Source organism: Callithrix jacchus, chromosome 12 (assembly GCF_049354715.1).
Source record: "Callithrix jacchus isolate 240 chromosome 12, calJac240_pri, whole genome shotgun sequence".
Classification (NCBI taxonomy): Eukaryota; Metazoa; Chordata; class Mammalia; order Primates; family Cebidae; genus Callithrix; species Callithrix jacchus.
This window is the reverse complement of record NC_133513.1, coordinates 81,194,540-81,216,781: the sequence shown is the minus strand read 5'-3', so window position 1 is coordinate 81,216,781 and position 22,242 is coordinate 81,194,540. Positions and strand designations below refer to the sequence as shown.

Below are 22,242 nucleotides of genomic sequence, written 5' to 3'. Positions count from 1 at the left end.
AAACTCTGTACTGTTCCATGTATGTAGACATCTTTTTATACTAATACCACACTGTCTTAGTTAATGCAGATTTGTGGTCAGTCTTGCAATTAGGTAGTGTAAATTCTATGAAATTTTGGAAAATTGTTTTGGCAATTGTAACTGTAATTTTATAAAAATTTTAGAATGAATATAACAATTTCTATGGTTAAAAAAAAAGAGCCCAGGAGATTTTGATTAGAATTGCTATGAATATATGAATAAATTTGGGAAGAGTGGAGATCTTAATATTGTGTCTGACAGTGTGAATGTATTTATTTTCATAATATTGGAAATGGCATAATATTTTCAATTTCATTTTGCAATTGATGATGTTAGTACATAAAAATATAATTTATATTGACCTATTCGGTGGCACATCAAAATTTTAGCATTATTTCTAGTATCTTGGATGATTTAACTTTCTGCCAGAGTGGATTTATTTTTGTTTCTGACAGCTAGGACATTAGTAGTTCTAGATTACTTTAGTACATTAGGAATTCTTATGATTCAAAACCAGACTACAGCTCCTAAATGTGATCAATTTCCATTTTAACCTTATTCTTGGGGTAGAGTACTCAGGGGTTATGACTCAATGGCTGAGGATTGGGGGGTATCAGAGGAAACTTCCTGTTGGTGTACTGAATTCCAATGTCTATTCTCGATTAATTTGGAGGGGCTTTTAGCCATATTTCCCCAATAAGCAGCTGTTGCTAGGATATTGATACATAAAGTGTTCCCTCACTTCTTTGAGTTTCCTTTTCTTGACTAATTCTTCATTGTTTTTAGCTTCTATTGTCTTGAAGTAGATACTCTTTATGTTTTCTCCAGATCTAAGTTATTTAGTCCATTATCAGAGACTTACAATTTATTAAATATAAACATGAGTACTTCTTCTGAATTATTATCCCATCTATTTGCCTTCTTTGAAAGATCATTTGAAACCACTGAAGTAACATTTAAGTTATATTAACATTCTAAAGATCTTTAAAAAGATATCTCTAAACAATGTATCTATTCTCAGTACTCTACTATTTTAGCGCCAAGGTTTACCAAAGAATACAAGGACTTCTTCATAGCCTTAACTATGATTTTGCAAATTATTATTTACCTTCCCTAGTTGCATTCATAATAACCTATAGACATATTTTATTTCTCTATCTGTATGTTTAATTTATATTTGTGTTACTTATGGAGGGTGTCCAGGTTCTTGGCATTTTGAACAAAGAATTGAACAAAATGTACAAAGAAAGAAAAGAATGAATCAGCAAAAGAAGATATTTGTTGAAAACCAAAGTACATTCGACACAGTGGGAGCGGGCCTGAACAAGCAGCTCAAAAACCTGGTTACAGAATTTTCTGGGGTTTAAATACCTTCTAGAGGTTTCCCATTGGTTACTTGGTGTACACCCCGTGTAATTGGAGAGGATAAAGAGAAGTTACAAAGTTATTTACTTGGTGTATACCCTAAGCAAATGAAGAGGATGTTTCTTGACACAGCTGAATTGAAGTTACAAAGTTATTTACTTTGCTCTAGAAAGTTGGACTTTTTTTCCATTTGATTTAGTTCTAGGAACTCCTTAGGTTCCCTGCCTCTGGACCTGAGTTTTTCCTGCCTCATTTGTATAATAATTTCAGAAGTCCATAAGCATGTGTTAATTACAAATTTAGTAACCTCAAAACTAACTGAACTTGGCTTTCAACTCCTGTTTTGCTTAATGCAGAAAACTTAATTCTCCAATTCAGCAAATTATGGATTGTTTTTATTAGTCTTCACGTGGTAAATTCACACTCTATTCCAAACTTTCTTCTTAGCATCTTGGTGTCTCTGGGGACTACAAATGTCCCAGGAAGTTATGCATTATTCAGGAAATGGAACGAAGAAAAGTTTATCTTCCCCTATGGTATATATCCTTGCACACAATTTTTTTTTAAGGATTTGTTTTTTAGGCTAATTTGAGGTTTGCAGCAAAATTGCAAGGAAGGTGCAAAGATTTCCCATGTATTTCCTGCCCCCGCACATGCATAGCCTCCCTCATTAACACTATCCTCCACCAGAGTAGGTGGTGAGATGTGAGGGAGGGAAAGCATTCTATAGTCCCATTATTAAGTCTCAGTCTTTTAGTGAGCCTGTGCCTCTGGACTGTGAACTTCAGAAATGCTTCTCAGTTCCACTTTGATGAGATAGCTAGAGTAGGCAGGAGTTTGGTATGATCTTTCCTTCAGGTTCATTAGGCTTTGATAAACCCTGCAGGTTAGGCTCTGGTTAACTAGTTTCTTCTGAGGACAGGCCTTGTTAAGAGCAGTGTTGTCACCTATTTCAAAATAGTTTCTATTCTTCTCTCTCTGCTAGAGCATGAGAGAATTTTTCTCTAATATTTACTGTGAGAACCTGAGCAAACTCCTGAAGGTAAAACTTACAAAAGTGTGTAAGTGTCAAAAAGACTGACAAGAGGAATTATTGATTTTTCAGTCTACTGAACTTTTTGTTTGTTGTTTGGACTGGGTGGTAACTTCCAATTTTCTCATGTGAGGAACTGGAAACAGGAATTCTGCATACAATTTTGTGTACATCTCCTGATTATTCCCATTGTCTTGCCACAGTCTGTGCTTCCTATTATATGTGTTGCATTTATTGACAGTATCCTTTCATTTCAAATCTTAATCCTTTTTACATCTTCTAGTACACTCTTGAATATATCTACATGTCTCATGTATAAGAAATTATTGGATCTTATATGCAGTAAGCTACAGTGCATAATATTTTATGCATCTATCCTCAGATCTAGTTACCTAGGAATATAACTCAACCATTGCTGCTCTTAACACACAATAGGCTGGAAAGGCAACTTCCGGCTTCTCAAGCTATACACTCCAGGAAGTGAAGCACAGCCCCTACGTCTTGGACTTTGCATGAAATGGTCATAAGGCAGCAATATCACATTGGCATCCAGGCTCTCTTTCTTTTTCTTTTCTTTCTAAAACTTGAAAAGCATTTTTTTTTTTGTTTTTTGAGACGGAGTTTCACTCTTGTTACCCTGGTTGGAGTGCAATGGCGTGATCTCAGCTCACTGCAACCTCCGCCTCCTGAGTTCAGGCAATTCTCCTGCCTCAGCTTCCTGAGTAGCTGGGATTACAGGCACGCGCCACCATGTCCAGCTAATTTTTTTGTATTTTTAGTAGAGACAGTGTTTCACCATGTTGAACAGGATGGTCTCGATCTTTTGACCTCGTGATCCACCTGCCTCGGCCTCCCAAAGTGCTGGGATTACAGCCTTGAGCCACCGCGCCCGGCCGCATTTTTACTCTTTATTTAGGATAGAGGAACATTAGCTTTCATATTATCAAGTATTACTCGAAACTCTATTTTTTATAAAATTTGTAAGCCCTCGTACTTTGGAAAAAAACTTTCTTAAAATGTTATCTCCTGCAATTCAAATTGTTAAACATTATTGTTTTTGATATAAGTTATCTAAATTCTATTTTGAAACTCAACAGCCTTCTTAGACTGATTTATAATCTGACATTTCCTCTGAGATGATAAATGACACTGATTTAATAACTGGATGGCCTAAAGTCAATGAGAATATACAGGGAAAAACTACATACTTTAGTTTTAAAAATGAAAGAACATACACAGTTAAAAATGTAAGAACTGGATTTTAGTAGGAATGATATAGATCTTTAAACACACAGTGCCATGGTTCTTTATAGATTGTCTTGGATAATATCAATGATTTCATGGTAAACTTGATCATAGACATCTAATCCAAACAAAAAGTCTATATGATTGTAGTAAGAAATAGTTTTATAATAAATGCGGTTTGTGATTTCAGAATGTAGAATTTTAACGTCTTCGGGGTCTGCCAATAAGTCCCTTTTACCATTCCAAATTGCGGTTGCCACATTCATGTTTGTCACATTGTATAATGGAGATGTTGTCTAAAAATAAATGAGTGAAAAAAGAGTTTTCATAAGAGATGATACATTAGAAGGTTTTCATTACTCGTTATTTTAAAATGATGACTTTAAATACCGTTTTAAAATAAGTCAAATCTAATGGATTCAACTTAATGGATCTGTTGAAACAAAGGTATAAAAGCATGAATAGGCATTATAAGTTTTATTTGGAAATAAATCATACTTAAATTTAAACTTGACAGTTTGCTCTATTCAAAATATTCAAACACTTCACAGAGGTAATTTCAGTACTATTTATAAAACAAAAGGTTTTAAATCAAATTTTCTGTGGCAATATTACTATCAATATGTTGGTCAATAAATTATAAGTATTTGCAGTCAGTGTCAACTCTGATCTCATTGAATTTGATCTTCAAATTTTATATGAAGATCAGACTTTTATATGAACAGATTACATAAGGCCTGGAGTTTAGCTGAGGCAGAAAACTATGGAAGAAAAGCGTGAACTTTGCAGTCAGACAGACTTGGGATCTAGTACTTCCATAATTTTGTTGTTATACGATTTTTACCACATTCTCGTTGACTTATAATTTTTCCTAATTATTGTATGTGTTTTCTTATCTTTCCAAATAGAATAACTGGTTTTAGGGTCAATAAATATATTATGCCTATAATTTCTTATTAACCAAATGTAAAGCTATGTATATAAAAAACACAATATTTTCCCTCTTGAGATACAATGACTTCTTCTACTGCCTGTCAACTTTTCTAGACTTATCCAGAATATTTGTTATTAAAATACATGGAAAAGCCACTTTGGTTGGATGTGACAATATGTATTCAAATAAACATTATCTTCATCTGCTGGTCCTTGTTGGTGTGTTATTGTACTCTGGGGATTTATAGTTCATCCTTAATCTATAGTGAAGTCATCTGAACAATCAGGAAGGGAGAGAATTTTTATTTTATAAAGAATTATGCACCCGATTATGATGAACCAAGTTCAGATCAGGACTGCCCCAGTCATAAGCTTTCAAATGAGTAGAATTTAAAAGCTGAAAGAGAAACAAACAAGAAGACCATATCATTTGTTCATAACAGTGGCAGCTGAGCAAATTAAGCATGCAATGCATATATGACCTCATTGATGGGTCTGCTGGTATTTATGCAGCTGGGCTTCTTTGTTCTTCTTTTCCTTTGGATACTTAAATAGAAGGGATTGGAGATGGGACAGGGGAAGCTAAAGAATATAATTTCATTGTCTTTATATAAATGTACATACATCCAAGGCCTTTTTCTACCAGGAGGGGAGCCTCTTTTAGGGAAAGTAACATCAGGCTCCCTCAAATTTTCAGCTTCATCAACAGAGATCATCACTGAGTGTCTTGTACTGAGACTAAGATAACACATGACTAAAACACGTTACTTCAAACAGCAGGGCTCAAGAGTTTGTCTCAGAAGTCACTTTTTGCTTTATCCCTTTATACTCACAGCCTCACCACCACTTTCTGGCCAAGGTTACTTATGACCTTGACATTTCTAGCACTTTGATCAATTCTGAGGAACTTTTTCATGTCATCTATTGGCGGCACTTGACATAATTGTTCATTCCCTCATCCTTGAGATCTTTCCTTCACTTAGCTTCTGGAACACCACAATTTCTTTATCTTCATTTTCACTTACTGTTCCTTTTCAGCTTTGTTTAGCTGATTTAGTTTCTGCCACCTGACCTGTTCATCTTTTCAGATCTCAGTACCCAATCCTTGCTAGAAGGATCTTGCTCTTCTCTATCTATACTCACTTCATTAGTATTCTCACCCACTCTCTTGGCTTTAAATGTCATTTACATTCAAAATGCTTATCTTCTTTTATAAGTATATCCTAAATTCTAGGCTCCTACATGCAACTGCTTACTCAATGTCATCACTTAAATATCTAAAACATATTTTACCTTTCCTCCAAACCCTTCTATCATCAAACCTCCTCATCTCCTTTAATGGCAATTTTATCTTTTCACTACGTAAGTCAGAAACTTTAAAATCATCCAAGACTCTTTCTCTCTTACCTATTATAGAGTCCATTGTTAAACCTTGTTGCCTGCATGTTCATGATTTACATATGTTTATTCAGACTCCATTCATTTTCACCACCTCCACTGTCAATGCATCAGTCCAAGCAACTGTTAAATCCCATCTGGATTATTGCGATAATTTCCTAACTCTCACCGCTTTCACTCTTGTCCCGCTATAGTCTACTCCACATAGCAGCCAATGTGTTCCTTTTAAAAGTGTACACTATATCATGTCACTTCCCTGCTCAAAAAACATGTAGTGCCTACTCATTTCACACAGAGTGAATGCCAAAGTCCTTACAATGGCATACAGATCCCTCCTACTCATTATTTTTGCTTCCTTTCTCTAAGTTTCTCTTCAGACACACTTGCTTCTTAGCTGAGCCTCCCAGAAATGCTACTGAATATGGGTTTTGCATAGGCTACTCCTTCTATCTGAAATGTTTGCCCCACCCCCCATTGTATGGTCTAAATCTTGTGTCCCTGCAAAATTCATAAGTTGAAATCCTAACCCCCAAAGTAATTGCATTAACAGGTAAAGCCTTTGAGGGAGGAGATTAGGTCACAAGGGCACGAGGAAACTCTTTTGCCCCTTCTACCATCTGAGGACATGGTTAGAAGGTACCATCTATGAACTGGAAAGTGGGCCTTCACTAGACACCAAATCTGTTAGCATGTTCATCTTTGACTTTCCAAGATTAAGCTTCCAGAACTGTGAGGAATAAGAAATAAATGTCTTTTGTTTATAAATAAAACAATAAAAATGTATAAATTTCTCATGTTTATAAGCTTCCCAATCTATTGTATTTTGTTATGGCAGCCCCAGATATCCACAGTGCTAATTACGTCACCTCCTCCAAATATTTTTTCAAATGTCATCATCTCGTTGAAGGCTGAACCTTTCTGTTAAAAAATACATCCCACTTCCCAACATGCCTAATCCCTTTTCCCTACTCTTTTACTGCAGTTTCTCCATAGTTCTACTCATCCCTTCTAACACATTATAATAATTTTTAAAGTTGAAATGCTTATTATTTATTATCTATGTACCTACTAATATGTAAGCTTGAGGAAGACAGGAGTTCTTGTTTTGTTCACTGATGTAGCCCATGAACACAGAATAGTACACAGACATAGTAGGTGTAAAATAAATATTGTTACAATGGATAAATATTTGCAAAAGTTGTTTAGATTTTTCTAGTCTAGCCATCACCAGAGAAGAAAGTATAACTTATCTTACTAAATATAAGTGATAATAAATTGTTTTCAATAATTTATATCAAATCAATTACATTATAGATTTAAACGTTTTGTAAATGAAAAAGCCTTACCCAATATCTTAATGATATTTTAAAGTTACCTAGTGTTTATGAATTTTAATGACCATTCATAATCATTAGTCTTTTTGATTCTTATGATATTTTTCTAAGTAAAATCAGAGAATTATTAATTTCACTTTAAAAATAAAGGAAACGGATTTAGGAAGATTAAATGAGATGCTCAATGTCATCATGCCACTAAGGTCCAGAGAAACAATTTAATTTCTGGTCCTTTGATCTGAGAAAAGTGTTCTTTATACTATGTTATCCTGCTTTTCAACATTAAGATTACATTCACACTGGATTTTTCTGTATCAGTATCATTTTTTGAACAAATATTAGTTGGCTATTTACCATATGCTTGGAACTGTTGGCCTTGGAAATACAAAAGTGAACAAAACTTCTCATGGTCCTCAAGGAGTTAACAATTCAGCAGAAGAGAAAAAGCAGTCTAGTGAAGCATTTCGGAGTAGGCATCAGGATAACTGTGTTCCAATCAGATTTTTAAAAATGAAATAGCTTTGAATCATTGGACAAATTGGTTGCAGGACATGGCCTAGATAAGTCCCAGTCTGCTGTTCTATCATTTTCTCAATTGTAAAACATAGATATTTATATTGCTGTAACACTGTTTAGGTTTAGAGGATTACTAAATTATGCTACTAACATTTTACTTTTATTTTTATTTTTGAGACGGAGTCTTTTTTTTTTTTTTTGAGACGGAGTTTCGCTCTTGTTACCCAGGCTGGAGTGCAATGGCGTGATCTCGGCTCACCGCAACCCCCGCCTCCTGGGTTCAGACAATTCTCCTGCCTCAGCCTTCTGAGTAGCTGGGATTACAGGCACGTGCCACCATGCCCAACTAATTTTTTGTATTTTTAGTAGAGACAGGGTTTCACCATGTTGACCAGGATGGTCTCGATATCTTGACCTCGTGATCCACCTGCCTCTGCCTCCCAGAGTGCTGGGATTACAGGCTTGAGCCACCGCACCCGGCCAAGACGGGGTCTTATTATGTCATCCAGTCAGGAGTGCAGTGGTGTGATCTTGGCTCACTGCAACCTCCACCTCCAGGGTTCAAGCGATTCTCCTGCCTCAGCCTCCCAAGTAACTGGGATTACAGGCATGCGCCACCATACCCAGCTAATTTTTGTATTTTTAGTAGAGACTGGGTTTCACTATGTTAGCCAGAATGATCTCAAACTAGTGACCTCAGGTGATCCAACCCTCTAGGCCTCCCAATGTGCTGGGATTACAGGCATGAGCCATCAGGCCTGGCCCCAGTATTTTATAAACTATAAGGAATTGCACAAGTATATAATAATTTCATGTTATCTTCATAAATTTATTACTCTTTGGTTATGGTATGATCCTGAGAATAATGAGGTAAACCATGATTAGTGTAAATTAAACTGTATTTTGAAATACATTTTAGCAGTTATACCTGACTCCAATGGTGCATATTTTGAACAGATATTCCTGCTGGGTTGTGTGAAAAATATACATCCAAACGACTCTGAGGGGTTAAAAACAAAAGCATTTTTATATTAGTTGAATCATAGAAAGCATAATCCCTTAATATTTATTGGACTAAATTATTTCAAGAAAATTAATTTTAAATTAATCATATGAATAAACAAATCATCAAATTATATTTTAATTAAATATACAAATTTACTTATTAAATTGTACAATTTTTACATTAATATAGAAGCTATTATTGAATTTCTTTTTTTTTAAGACAGAGCCTCACTTTTTTTTTTTAAGACAGAGCCTTTATAAGAGTTAGAATTTCTTTTTGTAAATCATAAAAAAAAAGTAACACCTGGACAAAGTCAACATTTTGGTTGTTTGATGATACATTTTCCAGGTTACATTTTGAGCATTTTCATCATCTGTTCTTTCTTGTATCATTACTTACTTTCAGTTCTCTGTGGCTGGTTTTTCATACCCGAGTGATATTGGTCAGATTCCACTTGCAGCCTTTTATAAAAACTACCAGATTCTTTTTTTTGGTTTTTCATATTGGCTTTAGGAAAATAATTTTAAGCCAGACCCTACTTCCTCCACAGATCCTGCTAGGCTCAAGAGACCGATTCAAGCTTAACCACAGTTTCACAATTACTATTTTCAAACACACTACGCGTGAAAATTTTCTACTTCCCACTTCCTACAATTCCAGCTAAATTAAGACACAGTCATATTACAATCTACAACACTGTCAACTTCTGTTGCAGAAGAACTGCCACAGATTTGAAGGCTAGAAAACCAGAGTATAAGCTTTTCTAATAATGTACACACAAAAAAGAATTCTCAGAGATATCGCATTATAATTATAAAAAAATATAGAATTGGCTAAATATACTACCCAAATCATAGAATTAATGGATAAATCAAGTAAACATAAACATTGTATTTATGATTCTTCCAGTTCTCTCATAGTAGGTGCTTAACACTACATGAACAGAAGAATATGAAAAAGAGGGAATATGAAAGTAATCCTTTTTGCTTTCTATGGCAGAAGGTACATTGCTCATATCTTTATGAGTAGAAAAGAAGAGAACTGAGTTTATTTCTTATAGCATTCTGAAAATAAGGTAAGATTGAACAAAGTCAACAAACATGTCCTTGTGGCATGAAAATGTGTTTGGGAATTAAGAGAACACTCTCTTTTTCTGAATGTATACATTGGCTCTCTTTGAGACGTTCTTAAAGGCCCAGGAACAAAAACCAACCACTAATCCAATTGCCACATTTGCTTCTTTCAAATCTAGATTTAATGTGTTTAATTTAATGTGACGAAAAACACTTCAAATAGATGTCTATATCCTTAAAAGAACCTATACACAATTGATCCAAAGGTTTTGGTAATAGTAGCTTGAGTACCACAATAGTTTCCCACTCCAAGAGTGTTGATAAAAGCTAGAAACTGAAAGATAATTGGCAGGCACTAATTCTAATTATGAAAGGATGAACAAGGATGGGAAAGAGTATTAGGAACCAGCAGGAGGAATTATGGGAAACAAATAAATAGAAGAGGACCTAAATCTTAGAAGTCTCAGGAAACTAATACCCAATAGCAAAGGTCAATAAATATACCCATCACATCAGCTGCTTTTAAATATTTACAGTCAGCAAGACAAATATGAAGGTTAAACAATTCCAGCATGTTAATGCAAATTAATTGTACAATGTTGGTGTAGTCATAAAATCAGATAGACTAAGAATCTGACTTCTAGTGTATGTGGATGAAACACAAAATGACACAAGGTATGGTAGAAGCACTATTATTATTATACTTTTCAAATGTTTGAAAATATATATATTTCAAATATAAGTTGTTCTTACCATATTTAAGTATTTTGGGTCATATCCAAACATCATAAACAAGATATTGAGGCAAATCTTATCAAAACTCTGTAGTGGACACAGCTTTGAACCAACAGATTTTTTAAATGAGGTTTTAGATAAGAAACCTCATTGTTGCCAGAAAACATCTGTAAAATAAATTTATTTTATCCACATTGAACAATCACAAAAAGTAATAAAGAAATGATATAGTAAAATAATAAAGAAATGATGTGGTAATTCACTATGCATACAACCAAACAAATTATCTCACAGTAGTTTGAAAATTTTAAATAAAGGAATAAATTTGTAAGCAGGTTGTAGAGATGGTTTGGCCACTGGATTTCCTCTCACAATAAGGTTCTAAAGGTATAACAAGTAAAATTGTATTCCTCTGTAGAAATAAAGGCAAAAATCTAGTGTAAATGACACCAAACATTTCAATTCATACATGTGGTTGTTTACTATAGTCAAGATCTCTTATTTTGAAAGCACAGAATTATCATGTTGGGTTATCAATCATGTAAAAGAAAGGTGTAACATACCTTCACTATTGACTTCCATTTGTATGTCATTCTAATTAAAGGACTTTTTAAGTACTTTGTGCAAAAAACTGGTGCTAAGGCAAAAAATATTTTGATTCTTTCAGCTATCTTCAGTATAGTAGAAAATGTTATGAAACCTAAAAGAAAAGAAGATATAAATTATTAAGCTAATCTTATGCAATTACTACCATGTAAGAGATGACACCATGGAGAATAAGAGTAAGTTAAAAAATAGTTTTTGAACAATTAACTTATTTATTTCTTAATTCATTTATCACTTTTTAATCACCCAGTATATAATATATGGATCATAACATAAAACTGATAATTAGGGCTTTTACAATGTATAGTCCATAAAGAATGATAATTTAGCAATAAATCAGACATGTAACACCATAGTTTAAAGATTAGGAGCAATATTGAACATTTTTTATTATGGGCAATGGTAAAAATGAAATATGCGAAATCTTCAGACAGATGAATCTTACACTTTAGGTGACATACTCAACAAATGTCACATTGTTTTAATATTTAGCTTCAATATATTTTAAAACTCCTTAACTTTTTATACAGAGGATACTAAACATCTATTTTATCAATAGTTTAGAGGCATTAATGTGAAAATGGTAATTTTCCCTTTGCCATCTTATCAAGGTACCTACTTATACATCAATATTCTGAGTGGTTATTTATTTATTTAGGTTAGGTTCTGAGGAGCCAAACAACCAAACAATTAAGCCATGGAACTCGATCCTCATTTTTTGTCTTATTTCTATGTTTTCAGTTTCTCTCTGCAAAGTGGAGTAACACAAGTAAAGAGGTTTATAGTATGCAAGAGAATTATGTTAAGTCATAGGCAATTTATTTCTGAAAGTAAAGTTGTTATCTATTAGGCATTAGAGTTCTGACTAAAGTTATTTTATTGACATCTTTAAATAAAGAAGAATTTCCTAATTTTTGTGCATTTCTTAAGTTTGATCAGACTTAAATGTAAAAACATACATAGCTTTTTTGTCTTTTCTACTGATAAAATCCTATGCTACACTTTTAAAAGGGAAAATAATGTGAACATTCTATTTGTAGAAAAAATAATAGCGGCAATCTCACTTTGATCTTAAATAACATAGAGATCCAACTTTTATACAATTTGAAACAAACAAAACTACAGCCAATTCTTTGCTATTAGAGAAGATTCCATGTGGGATTAAAGCAGCATGTAAGATTCTGCTTTGATCCCACAAAGGGCATTCTGCTATACGTAGCAATTAGGTCACATCCCACTTAAATCTACTTTTACTGAAAGAGAATAATCAAAAATTTTATAGTAATTTGAGCACTTGTACACATTTTAAGTAACACATTTTAAATAAAGGATCAATTACATAGCAAAGTTGACATATTCATTGACACATGGCTATGGTATCCACTGGTCCTACCATATAACGCCCATCAAGAGGCTGCCAACCTGATAGAAAAATGAAACAACCCCTTGAATGCTCAGTGGAAGATGACAGCTGGGAGATGACATCCTGTAAGTATGGGCACTATCCTTCAGGATTTATTGTACATCTTTTTAAAATGGTGATAATATATTGGTCATTCCTCATTAAGTAGAATACAGGAGTCTGCAGAACAAGAGCTTGCCATCAATCCTAGTAACTGACTCAGGGTTGTGTTCTTGCAATTTCAGTCTCTACATATCTAGAGGCTCTTGTCCTCAGAGAGAAAATGCTCCCACCAAGGCACTCTAATCATCCTAACAAACTTAAAGCTATGACCACTGCCTAGTCACTGTGGGCTCTTCATTACTGAAGACCAGGAAGTTCACTGACCATAATCATAAGGAAGTATGTCTGCTGATACAAAATGAGGAAAGGGAGAAATAAATTTTCTCTTCAGGTGATCCACTGAGTCATCTTCTCCTACTTCTATGCCCTGTTTTAACTGTACATGAACAAATACAACAATCTCCTGATATGAGTATGTTAACCCTTAGGGATGAGGGCCTGGCTTACCCTGTCAGGCAGGCTAGCTGAGAGGTAGAGAAATCTAGAATCGATGGTGGAGGACGAAATTTATGAGTACTAGTTATGGCCTTAGGTTTTGCTTTTTAAGGGTTTACTTTTGCTCCTTTCTCTGTAGAATTGTCCATGGTCAAATTGGAACTGCCTCACCTAAGAGATCATACCTCCTTCTAGGGTTAGCCTTCAGACAATGATTAATTGACATAGGAAGGCAAAAACTGGCTCTCTAATCTCACCTCTTTAGTGCAATTTTTATGGGAACCTTGAACTCTTCTGAGATCATTTTGCAGCTAGCCCCAAGCTGAGTCGTATTATCCCTTAACTCCTCACCCTACTTTATCCTAGTTTCCACCTTACTGCTTCCTGACAGTATTTCATCAATTAGTCACATGTACCTGAACCCCTCTCTCAGGCTCTGCCTTTAGAACACTCTAAGGCACTTGCTGTATTTTAAATTGTCTTTAAATCTTTAATAGAGCACTTGCAAAATGAGGTCATATCTTGGGGGATAATTACTATTATTATATAAAATCTATGTTAAGATTTTCTGCTACTGGGTGTAACCTTTATAAATATGCAAAATTATGTTAATTGAGGTTGTTTCAAATTAATATCCTCTCTGAAGTATACTTTCATCTTCAAAATAACTTGAAAGAATGCCCTATAATATAATCAACATTCTATTTTTTCACATCCTGTTTCCTTCTGAAAGAAGCTAAGAAGAAAAGAAAATACTTGGATTTTATTTGGGTAATTATATGAATAAGCAAAAGTAATCCATTACATATTCTGCTAGTTAAGTGGCAGATCTAGGATTACAACCCAGATCTCCTAACAAATTCCAGTGCATTTTGTACCACGCTCTGATGATTCAAATGTACTTACTGTCGGAATAAAGAGCCGTGAGGCTGCTACCAACCTCATTGCTCTATTACTAGAAGAGAGAATCACAAAGAAGGAAATTTGTACAAGCCTTTCTTCAAACCTGGAGCATAATAATGTTATTGTGCTTCAGAGCATTTCTAATCTCTCATCAGTAGAAGAAAATTCTAGAGAATCAACATGTAAGAGCAAAATGATCCACAAAGGAAGCCTGGGAAGAACAGCTTGTGTTCCATCACAACCTCTCTGTGACCAGAAAGCCGGTGTATATTCTTGCATGTTTCTTCTTGCGGCATGCGGGAAGATATATGAGAAGTTAACTATTCACTTAATCTTAAGATGCTTTTCTTGTCCTACATTCTCCAGGGACTGGAACAATTAAGAACTTCCCACCCCAGATAGTCAATCCATCTTCAATTGAATATTACCTAGATTTTTATTATTGTTTGTCTTCCCATAAGGAATTCTATAAAGGCCAAGGATATAACCATCTTCAGTTACAATATCATATTCTTCATCAGGGTAGCCCAAGTAGGAAATAATTTGGCTCTAGATTAAGAAAAAACAAATCTTTTAGCATAAAATCGTTATCCAATTAAGTTGAATGGTTTACTGTTTCTAACCTATTATGTAATAATGATCATTGGTATTCTCTCTCAACCTCAGGCCTATCTATTTTTATTTTTGCTAATTAGTGATTCATTCAGATAACAAGTATGCATACAACACCTGCTGAACAGCAGTTTTATAAACAAGGGATTGAAAGAATAAATAAAAAAAAAATAAAAAACAAACCCTTACCTTCAAAAAGATATCTCAATAACATTTTCTTTTTTAATTACTAGTCTCTCCTACTTTTACCTACCCACCCATATACAATTTTAAAATATATGTGCATCCATAAATATTTGCATGTCTATGTGTATATCTAATCTTATATCTGAAATTTGTATGTAGGTACACATGTAGAAGAGAAGAAGATATATATATATAAAAATATATATGAAGGTATGAATATATTTCAAAGTTGTGAAGGTATGAATATATTTACACATTTTTCATTATAAAGATAGAATAAGGCTGAAGGAGAAACTGAGTTATAGCATAGCAGATGAGAAACATTAACCCATATAAAAATACTTGAATATAGACATATACATTTGACTGTAAATCTATTAACTTATAATTCCAAATTTGAAAAGTAGCATTCTCTGTTATTTCAGCAGTCCTGATTTATTTTCTAACAACTTACAATATTCATATCTGCTTCAGGGTTCACAGATCTTTGATTTTGAAAAACACCATGAGTAATTCCAAGAATTCAGATAAAATACATTATTGTGAAAAGATACCACATTTGGGACCTATGTATAAAAGGGAGATGTTTATACAATTAAAATTGCAGCAAATAATACCCTTTATAAAATTGCAACAAATAATTCTGTGAGGTAGGAAATATTATTTTTTTCGAATGAGAAAACTGAGGCTTTGAAGAATTAAATAACTTGGCTAAAAACATAAAATGTATAACTGGCTGTCAGAATTCAGATTCAGGACTGCTTAATTTCAAAGTCCATGCTTTTCTGGCTACTCTATTTTGTAGATAAATTCCCTCTTAGAAGTCTCCATTACAGTATTCCTCAGCCCAATTCTGAGAGTTTTGTCATGTATTACAAATTAATTGATGTCTGAATTAGTGATGTAATAGTATTATTTACTAACCTAACACTCATTTAATGTATGCTTAATTTTTTTGCGGGAGGAGGGGATGAAGGGGAAGATAACTTTCATTCAGCCACTCAGGGTCGGTATTTTATTTTGTTTACAGATAGGTGATTTTTGAGTCTCCTAAATTCTGGGAAACCGGAATGCTTAAGTTTTTTCTAAAAACAATAAGCCAGGGAGCCACAGAGGCTGCCATCCAGATTCTCCCCCAAAAAGCATGACTTGCAAATCTCATGAGTCTTGTATAATAAACCAACACACTATACCATGATCCAAGGATTATAAAACCCCTAGCTTCACCACTCACTCAGCTAGGTGACTTAAAGCACATTACTTAACCTCTCTTGAGCATCATTTTCCCTGCCTACAAAATGCAACTAGTACCTACTTCTCAGGATTGTTATAAAACTTAAATTTGATAAATGTGATATGATGTATTAGTGTAATACCTGTTACATAGCTGATATTAATATGTGACAATCCTCCTTACTCAAAAGAACATATTACTTACAAGCAATTTAGGGACATATTTACATGCACCTAATTGATATGTCTTTCTTACGTATTTATTAGTCCAGTCTCCAGTACTTTGATAGCTTGAAAAAAATTATGTAGATTTGAAAGTTTTAAAGTGTATTCATTTTTTAAAAAACATTTTCTAACTTAAAAATTTAATTTACAGAAGCTGCACTTTTCTCCTTTGGTACAAGTATTTATATTTGGTATAATATCTGTGGTTTTCATTGAAGGCAACAGCAAAGTTTAAAACAGTATTATCAATATTTTCTACCAAAGAGAAGAACAAGAGTTGCTAATTTAACTGCACATAGAAAAACTTTATAACATTTGGAATCACATTTAGATATTCCTCTTTGGTTGTATTCTTGGAAAACTGCTCAGCAGGCAGCAAGTCTACTCAGTCCTCTGTCCTCATGGGCTGTCTCAGATAAGTACATGGAAATAGTGTGGGAAGGAATATTTTCTCTGTCTGTACATGCAGTAACTGATATTGTAGCTTACTACACACTGCTTCCTTCCTAGCAGAGGTTTTAAAGTACTTTGCACTATATCTAGAATGAATATATAGACTATCATCTGAAACAATATATCTTTGAAAATGAAATTCTGTTGACAATTATCTTGGGAAAACAGGCATAATCTGGACTGTTTCAGGCATCAGTACGTTATGACTTCTCAATTTGTAGCCTCAAATATTTCTCAAAATTTTAATATTTTTATACAAAGAAAACACAGAAGGATCAATCTTTAATATAGTTGTTGGTACACCTAATAACCACTAATGGGAAATGTTTAAACTGAATACAATTAACCTTATTATTTGCAGTGACTTATTAACCATATAAAGCGACTAACAAAAACGTTCACTAAAGTGTAGAATGTGGCCATTGAGCATTTGAAATGTGACTAGTAAGAAACTGAATATTTTATTTTAGTTAAATTAATTGTAATATGAAAGCTGAAGCAGTGTAAAATATTTTTCTGTTAAGCACAACTTTAAATTTTTATAAGATTTACTGTATTGTTAATCCCAATTCAAGACTGTCTCCAAACAAAAGCAATACTTATTAAATATTCCACAATTGAAAACAAAAACATGGCAGATGACATGATTTTACATCCATATCATGCTGAATGGAAAAGCTAATTTATTATCTTAATACATTTCTTTGAAGCTATAAATTGGGCAGTAATTTTATAGCCTCAAATGTCCAGTTAACTGCTACTAGACTTCATGTTGAAAGGAAAACTTTACATAATGCAATTCAATAATAATGATTTACACATTTTTCTAACGTGAATCAATATCCAGATTTTAATTATAAACAACAGCATTTATATAAACTGGCTACAAAACTACAAGAAAAAATAGTTGACATTGATAAATTTAGCTCAGTGTCATTGATCATTATCCACCTGAATTACCATTTGGCCTATCTTGCTTTAAGTATTATCCACAAAAGTCTTGTATATCTTCTAGCAAACGGATAGTGAACCCTCATAGTTTCTGAGAATTCTAACTTTGATTCTAGTTGCCAGGGAAACTGTACTAAATATGACAAAATTTCTACCCTCTTGGTGCTTAAATTCTAGTAGGAGAAAAACGATAAACAGGTAAAGAAGCAAATTACTTCTAAAAAGGGATTGAGATGAAGAAAATAAAGCATTCATTTTTCCATCATTTGATGAAATAGGGAGTCATTGGGTGGTTATTTTAGGTCAAGTGGTCAGAGAAGACCACTTTTAGGTGACTTTTAAGCTGATTTGAATAAAGCCATTCAAGGAGTCGGCCTTGAAAAGATCAAGAATAGGAAAAAAGTCAAGGGAAAAGGTCAAGTCCATTAGGAAAAATAAATATTAGACAAGGAGGCTGTCTCATCTATCTTGCAATCCTAATTTTCTCTAGGTCATCTAGTCATTCTTACCTTTCCAGAAAGATGTACTACTGCCAAGTAGTCAACCATGGACCCATTACTCTATTAACTGTGAAATCAGATGTAACCCATTCTAGAGATTGGGCATAAGGAGACATTGTAAGCCACTATGGCTACTTCCATTTGATGGCCATAGCAATTCAAAATTCTGGATACCTGTTTTGAAAGAGTGCATGATCATAGGGAGAAAGAAAAAAGACAGTGAAGGGTTAATGCAAATTAACAACTGCAGGAGCTGCAAGTCAAAAAAGGATGCTCTATACACAGAGAAGAGCATAAGTTAAGGTTTTCTTCTGCCATAGGTAAGTGTGTTCAAAGAAAAGAAAGCAATTCGGTTTAGCCACAGCATAGAAGAAATGAAGATAAAAACGTAAGAAATAACCATAGAATGAGAATATATTATTGAATATTTTTGTGCCAAGTTAATGCAGTGGAACTTAATTCTGTATGAAACTGAGAGCTACAGAAAGTTTTTGAGGATGGTGGTGACTCATCTAGAAGCTGGGTGCAGAACTGCGAAGTAGGAAGATTAGTTAGAAAGCTACTGTAATAATTCAGGTAAGAACTGATGGTTTGAACTGGTCCGATGGTAATGGCTTATCAGAATTTATTAACAGTAGTGTCACTAAAGTTGGTATACAACCCTCCAGTGCTAAATTTGACTGGCTTAAAAAAAAAACCTGATGGCTTGAACTCAAGTAGTGAATTAATTTTTTGGCAATTACTCTTTGAAATGTTAAATGTTCACAGTTGGCAGAGTGCAGTGAAGAAGATGTTCTGACTTTACAGTATTCTATCTGTTCACTATCTGTTTTCTACCATTGCTGGTGGAAATGGAATTTGAGCAACTTTTCTGTTGTGCATTCTAATGTGATTGGATTCAAGAGACAATGGAGAAAGGATCAAAAAGACCTGAGGACTGATACGTATCAAGGATGAGAAAAAAAGAAGCTATAGAAGATAATTATGAAGTTTCAAGTCATTGTCCAAGATGATCAAATTATTAACAGAAGTGAGAAAGCAGGAAAGGATGGAAAAGAGCAGGAGAGCAGACTCAGAAGACCATGAAGGTCTGCCCTTGCTTCACTTCACCAGAGATAACAGGTAAGCTTGGGTAAACTCACTTGAACTTAGTGTCTGTATTAACATGTATAAAATGGTTGCAGAGGGCAGTTGAAATAGGTTAATTCAAATGCCCTTTCAAGACAATTTGGAGATTTTAAGGCTTTCTATGGCTGTGAATCACATTAAGCTTTTAATTTCAGAGAAATCTGAACTTTTAATTTCAGAAAAATCATAAACTTTAATATATACTTGTACACTATTTTCCCAAGATAAACGTCTGCTTTAAAGGCATACTTTAAGGCTTTTGACAGAGTATCAAACTGTATTATGAAAAATTTCTCTAGTACACTTCCATCAGTAATATGCTATTGTATTATTTTGCTGTGTCTCTACAAATGAAGACATTTCACATTTACAAGTCATTCCTAGCCTGGGCAACATGGTAAAACCTTGTCTCTACAAAAAATACACACACACACACACACACACACACACACTCACAAAATTAGCCAGGTGTGGTGGTGGTCACCTGCAGTCCCAGCTACTCCGGTGGCTGAGGAAGGAGAATGGCTTGAGCCTAAGAAGTCAAGGCTGCAGTGAGCCCTGATCATGCCACTGCACTCCCCTAGGTGACAGAGCAAGACCCTGTCTCAGGTTAAAAAAAAAAAAAAAAAGCCCAACAAATGAAAAATAGTACCTCCTTTTAATCTGTATTTGAATATAAAAAATTAAACACATGCTTATTGGACTTAGGTATTTCTTTTGATTCAAGAACCCCAGGCAATAGATACACATTTTCCTTTTGGCTTTTGTCACTTGGGTCTTTAAGACTTTGTATAATGTCTTTAAATAATATAAATTTTATTTTTCGTATGCCTTTCCAAAATTTACTATTTGTATTTTGTCTTGCATATTTGGTACCATACAAGTTGTAAATGATTATGTAGTCAATGTTTCTCTGTTCAATTCCATCTTTGATTTTTATGCTGAAAAGTATTTTTTTAGTCATATAGGCCCAGCTACATTTTCTTCCAGTTCTTTTATTAGATACATCTATCATTAATTCATCACCCATTTGATACATGGTAATTTTTTTCATGATGTAGACATGAAGTAAATATTCTGATTTTTAAATGTTTCCATTATAATTGGCTACCGTTGTCAATTTTCTTATTGGTGCTGATACTTAATCGGTTTCTTAGTTTTCCAGGTAATAATTTATCTGCAAGTCAGTGAACTTAATTACTTAATAGCTCAGTATTCTCATTGTCTTCTGCTGTTTCACTGAAAACTTCCAGTACAATGTTAGGAGGAGGAAATAAAAACAATCGCAATGGCACCAATCCTTCTCTTGTTCATCTTTATATTCCTTAGAACATACGGAATGCGTTCTGACATAGAACTTAGTATTTATTGAAGAGTAATTTGTAATTTTCTGATGAATCAAGTATCTTTAATCTTTACAAGTTTGAAATGTATATGTTATTGTTTCCATTTTCTAGATGGAGAAATTGAAGTTCAGGAAAGTTACATGAAATCCTAGGTCTAAGAAAAATGTCTCCCAGATTCCAGAGTATGTTTCTATTATGTTAATAGTAGCTATTCAAGCATTAGAGGAAAGTTTTCTCGTGGTATCGCTGGTGTTTCTTCTTCCCACTTTCAAAACTAGAATATTAAAATAGCAAAAATCCCAACAGGCAAGAGAGCTATCGCAGTATACGGGTTAGGGTGGTTCTCTGCAGTAGTCAACGTCAGCTCTGTGGCGAGGCGGATTCTCCAAACGATAGCCCACATGATTTCCACGCTTTTCTGGCGAGGGGCAGGCCGGAGTGTGGAACCTATCTGGCTGCGCCAGGCCCCCAAAGAGAGGAGACAGACAGCGCAGGTTCTCTGAGGACTCTGGTTTGCTTCTCAAGGACCGACTGGCCTCTCCATTCCAGCCGCCTCCTCTCCGCCCCCTGCAGGCCGGCTGGAGGGACCGCCCAGGGCCCGGGACCGCGAAGGGAGCACGGAACCAAAGAGCGCTAGCGCCGGTTCCGCCGCCCTTCCACAAATCCCGGGCCGCTCGGGCCGCTCGGGCCGCCCGGCCCCGCCGCGGAGACTCGGCGCGGATCGTGGATCTTCCGCCATGGCGCGGGTGCTGGTCGTGGGCGCCGGGCTGACAGGAAGCTTGTGCGCTGCGCTGCTGAGGAGGCAGACGTCCGGTCCCTTGTACCTCGCTGTGTGGGACAAGGCTGAGGACTCAGGTTTGTTGTCTAAATGCCAAAACCTGGGAAAAGAGGCCGGCCGGCCCGGCTGCTGAGGCGGTGTGGACCTGCACCTGAGTAAGTCTGAGGCGAAAACGCTAGAACCTCAGCACCCTGAGAGCGGCCCACGCGCTGAACTGCGGGCCGCGTCACGTGATCGGGAACTTCCGCCGCCTGGGAAAAGGCCCAAAAAGGGGCGAGGGTTGGAGCGGGGCAGGAGTACTCCGCGCTTTTCTGAGGGAGACCTGGGACAGCGGCGTGGGAGAGGGCCGGACCCAGGTTTGCAAAGCTTAGGCCTACTGCTGTCCCTAAAAAATAGATTTTTGCCTTTGTCTGACTGTTGCCTTTGCAGCTTTCTGCAGATTTTGAGGCTCCCAAAGTGATCATACATAGACCAAGACTTTCTGAAGATGTAGTTTGCAGAATGCTGTCATTCTGAAGATTGACTGCATAAATGAAAGAGCATTAGTTGACTCATTTATTCTAACATTTAATTAATCTTTTTTAGTGTTGTCCCTTCACTCCTATTACTAAATATATACACTTTTGTGGTGCTGGACACTGCTACATTGCTCCTGACTCCTTTTCTTCTAAAATCTCACAATCTGATTAAAAACTTCAGCTT

At 35.1% G+C, this 22,242-nt stretch overlaps 2 protein-coding genes across 5 annotated transcripts in view; one reads left to right on the top strand and one right to left on the bottom strand.

Annotated features, from left to right (window-relative positions):
• Nucleotides 1-1,772: 1,772 nt before the first annotated feature.
• On the bottom strand, nucleotides 1,773-21,756 carry LIPJ (lipase family member J). Its single transcript, XM_054243074.2, is given in 9 exon segments — nucleotides 1,773-3,960; nucleotides 4,923-4,994; nucleotides 8,774-8,845; nucleotides 10,678-10,803; nucleotides 10,806-10,826; nucleotides 11,223-11,359; nucleotides 14,557-14,677; nucleotides 15,381-15,492; nucleotides 17,798-21,756. Coding segments are annotated over 8 exon segments (792 nt in total). The 5' UTR covers nucleotides 15,390-15,492; nucleotides 17,798-21,756; the 3' UTR covers nucleotides 1,773-3,726.
• Nucleotides 19,234-22,242, top strand: part of RNLS (renalase, FAD dependent amine oxidase) — a 325,440-nt gene continuing 322,431 nt past the window's right edge. For 3 of the 4 annotated variants that reach the window (XM_017979119.5, XM_002756369.7, XM_035268412.3), the window contains exon 1: nucleotides 21,347-21,617. In XM_017979119.5, the coding sequence (XP_017834608.1) occupies nucleotides 21,500-21,617 (118 nt within the window). In that variant the 5' untranslated portion in view covers nucleotides 21,347-21,499. Of the gene's footprint in view, nucleotides 19,411-21,346; nucleotides 21,618-22,242 lie in introns of those variants that run through there. The other variant, XM_035268410.3, reaches the window with a different exon arrangement.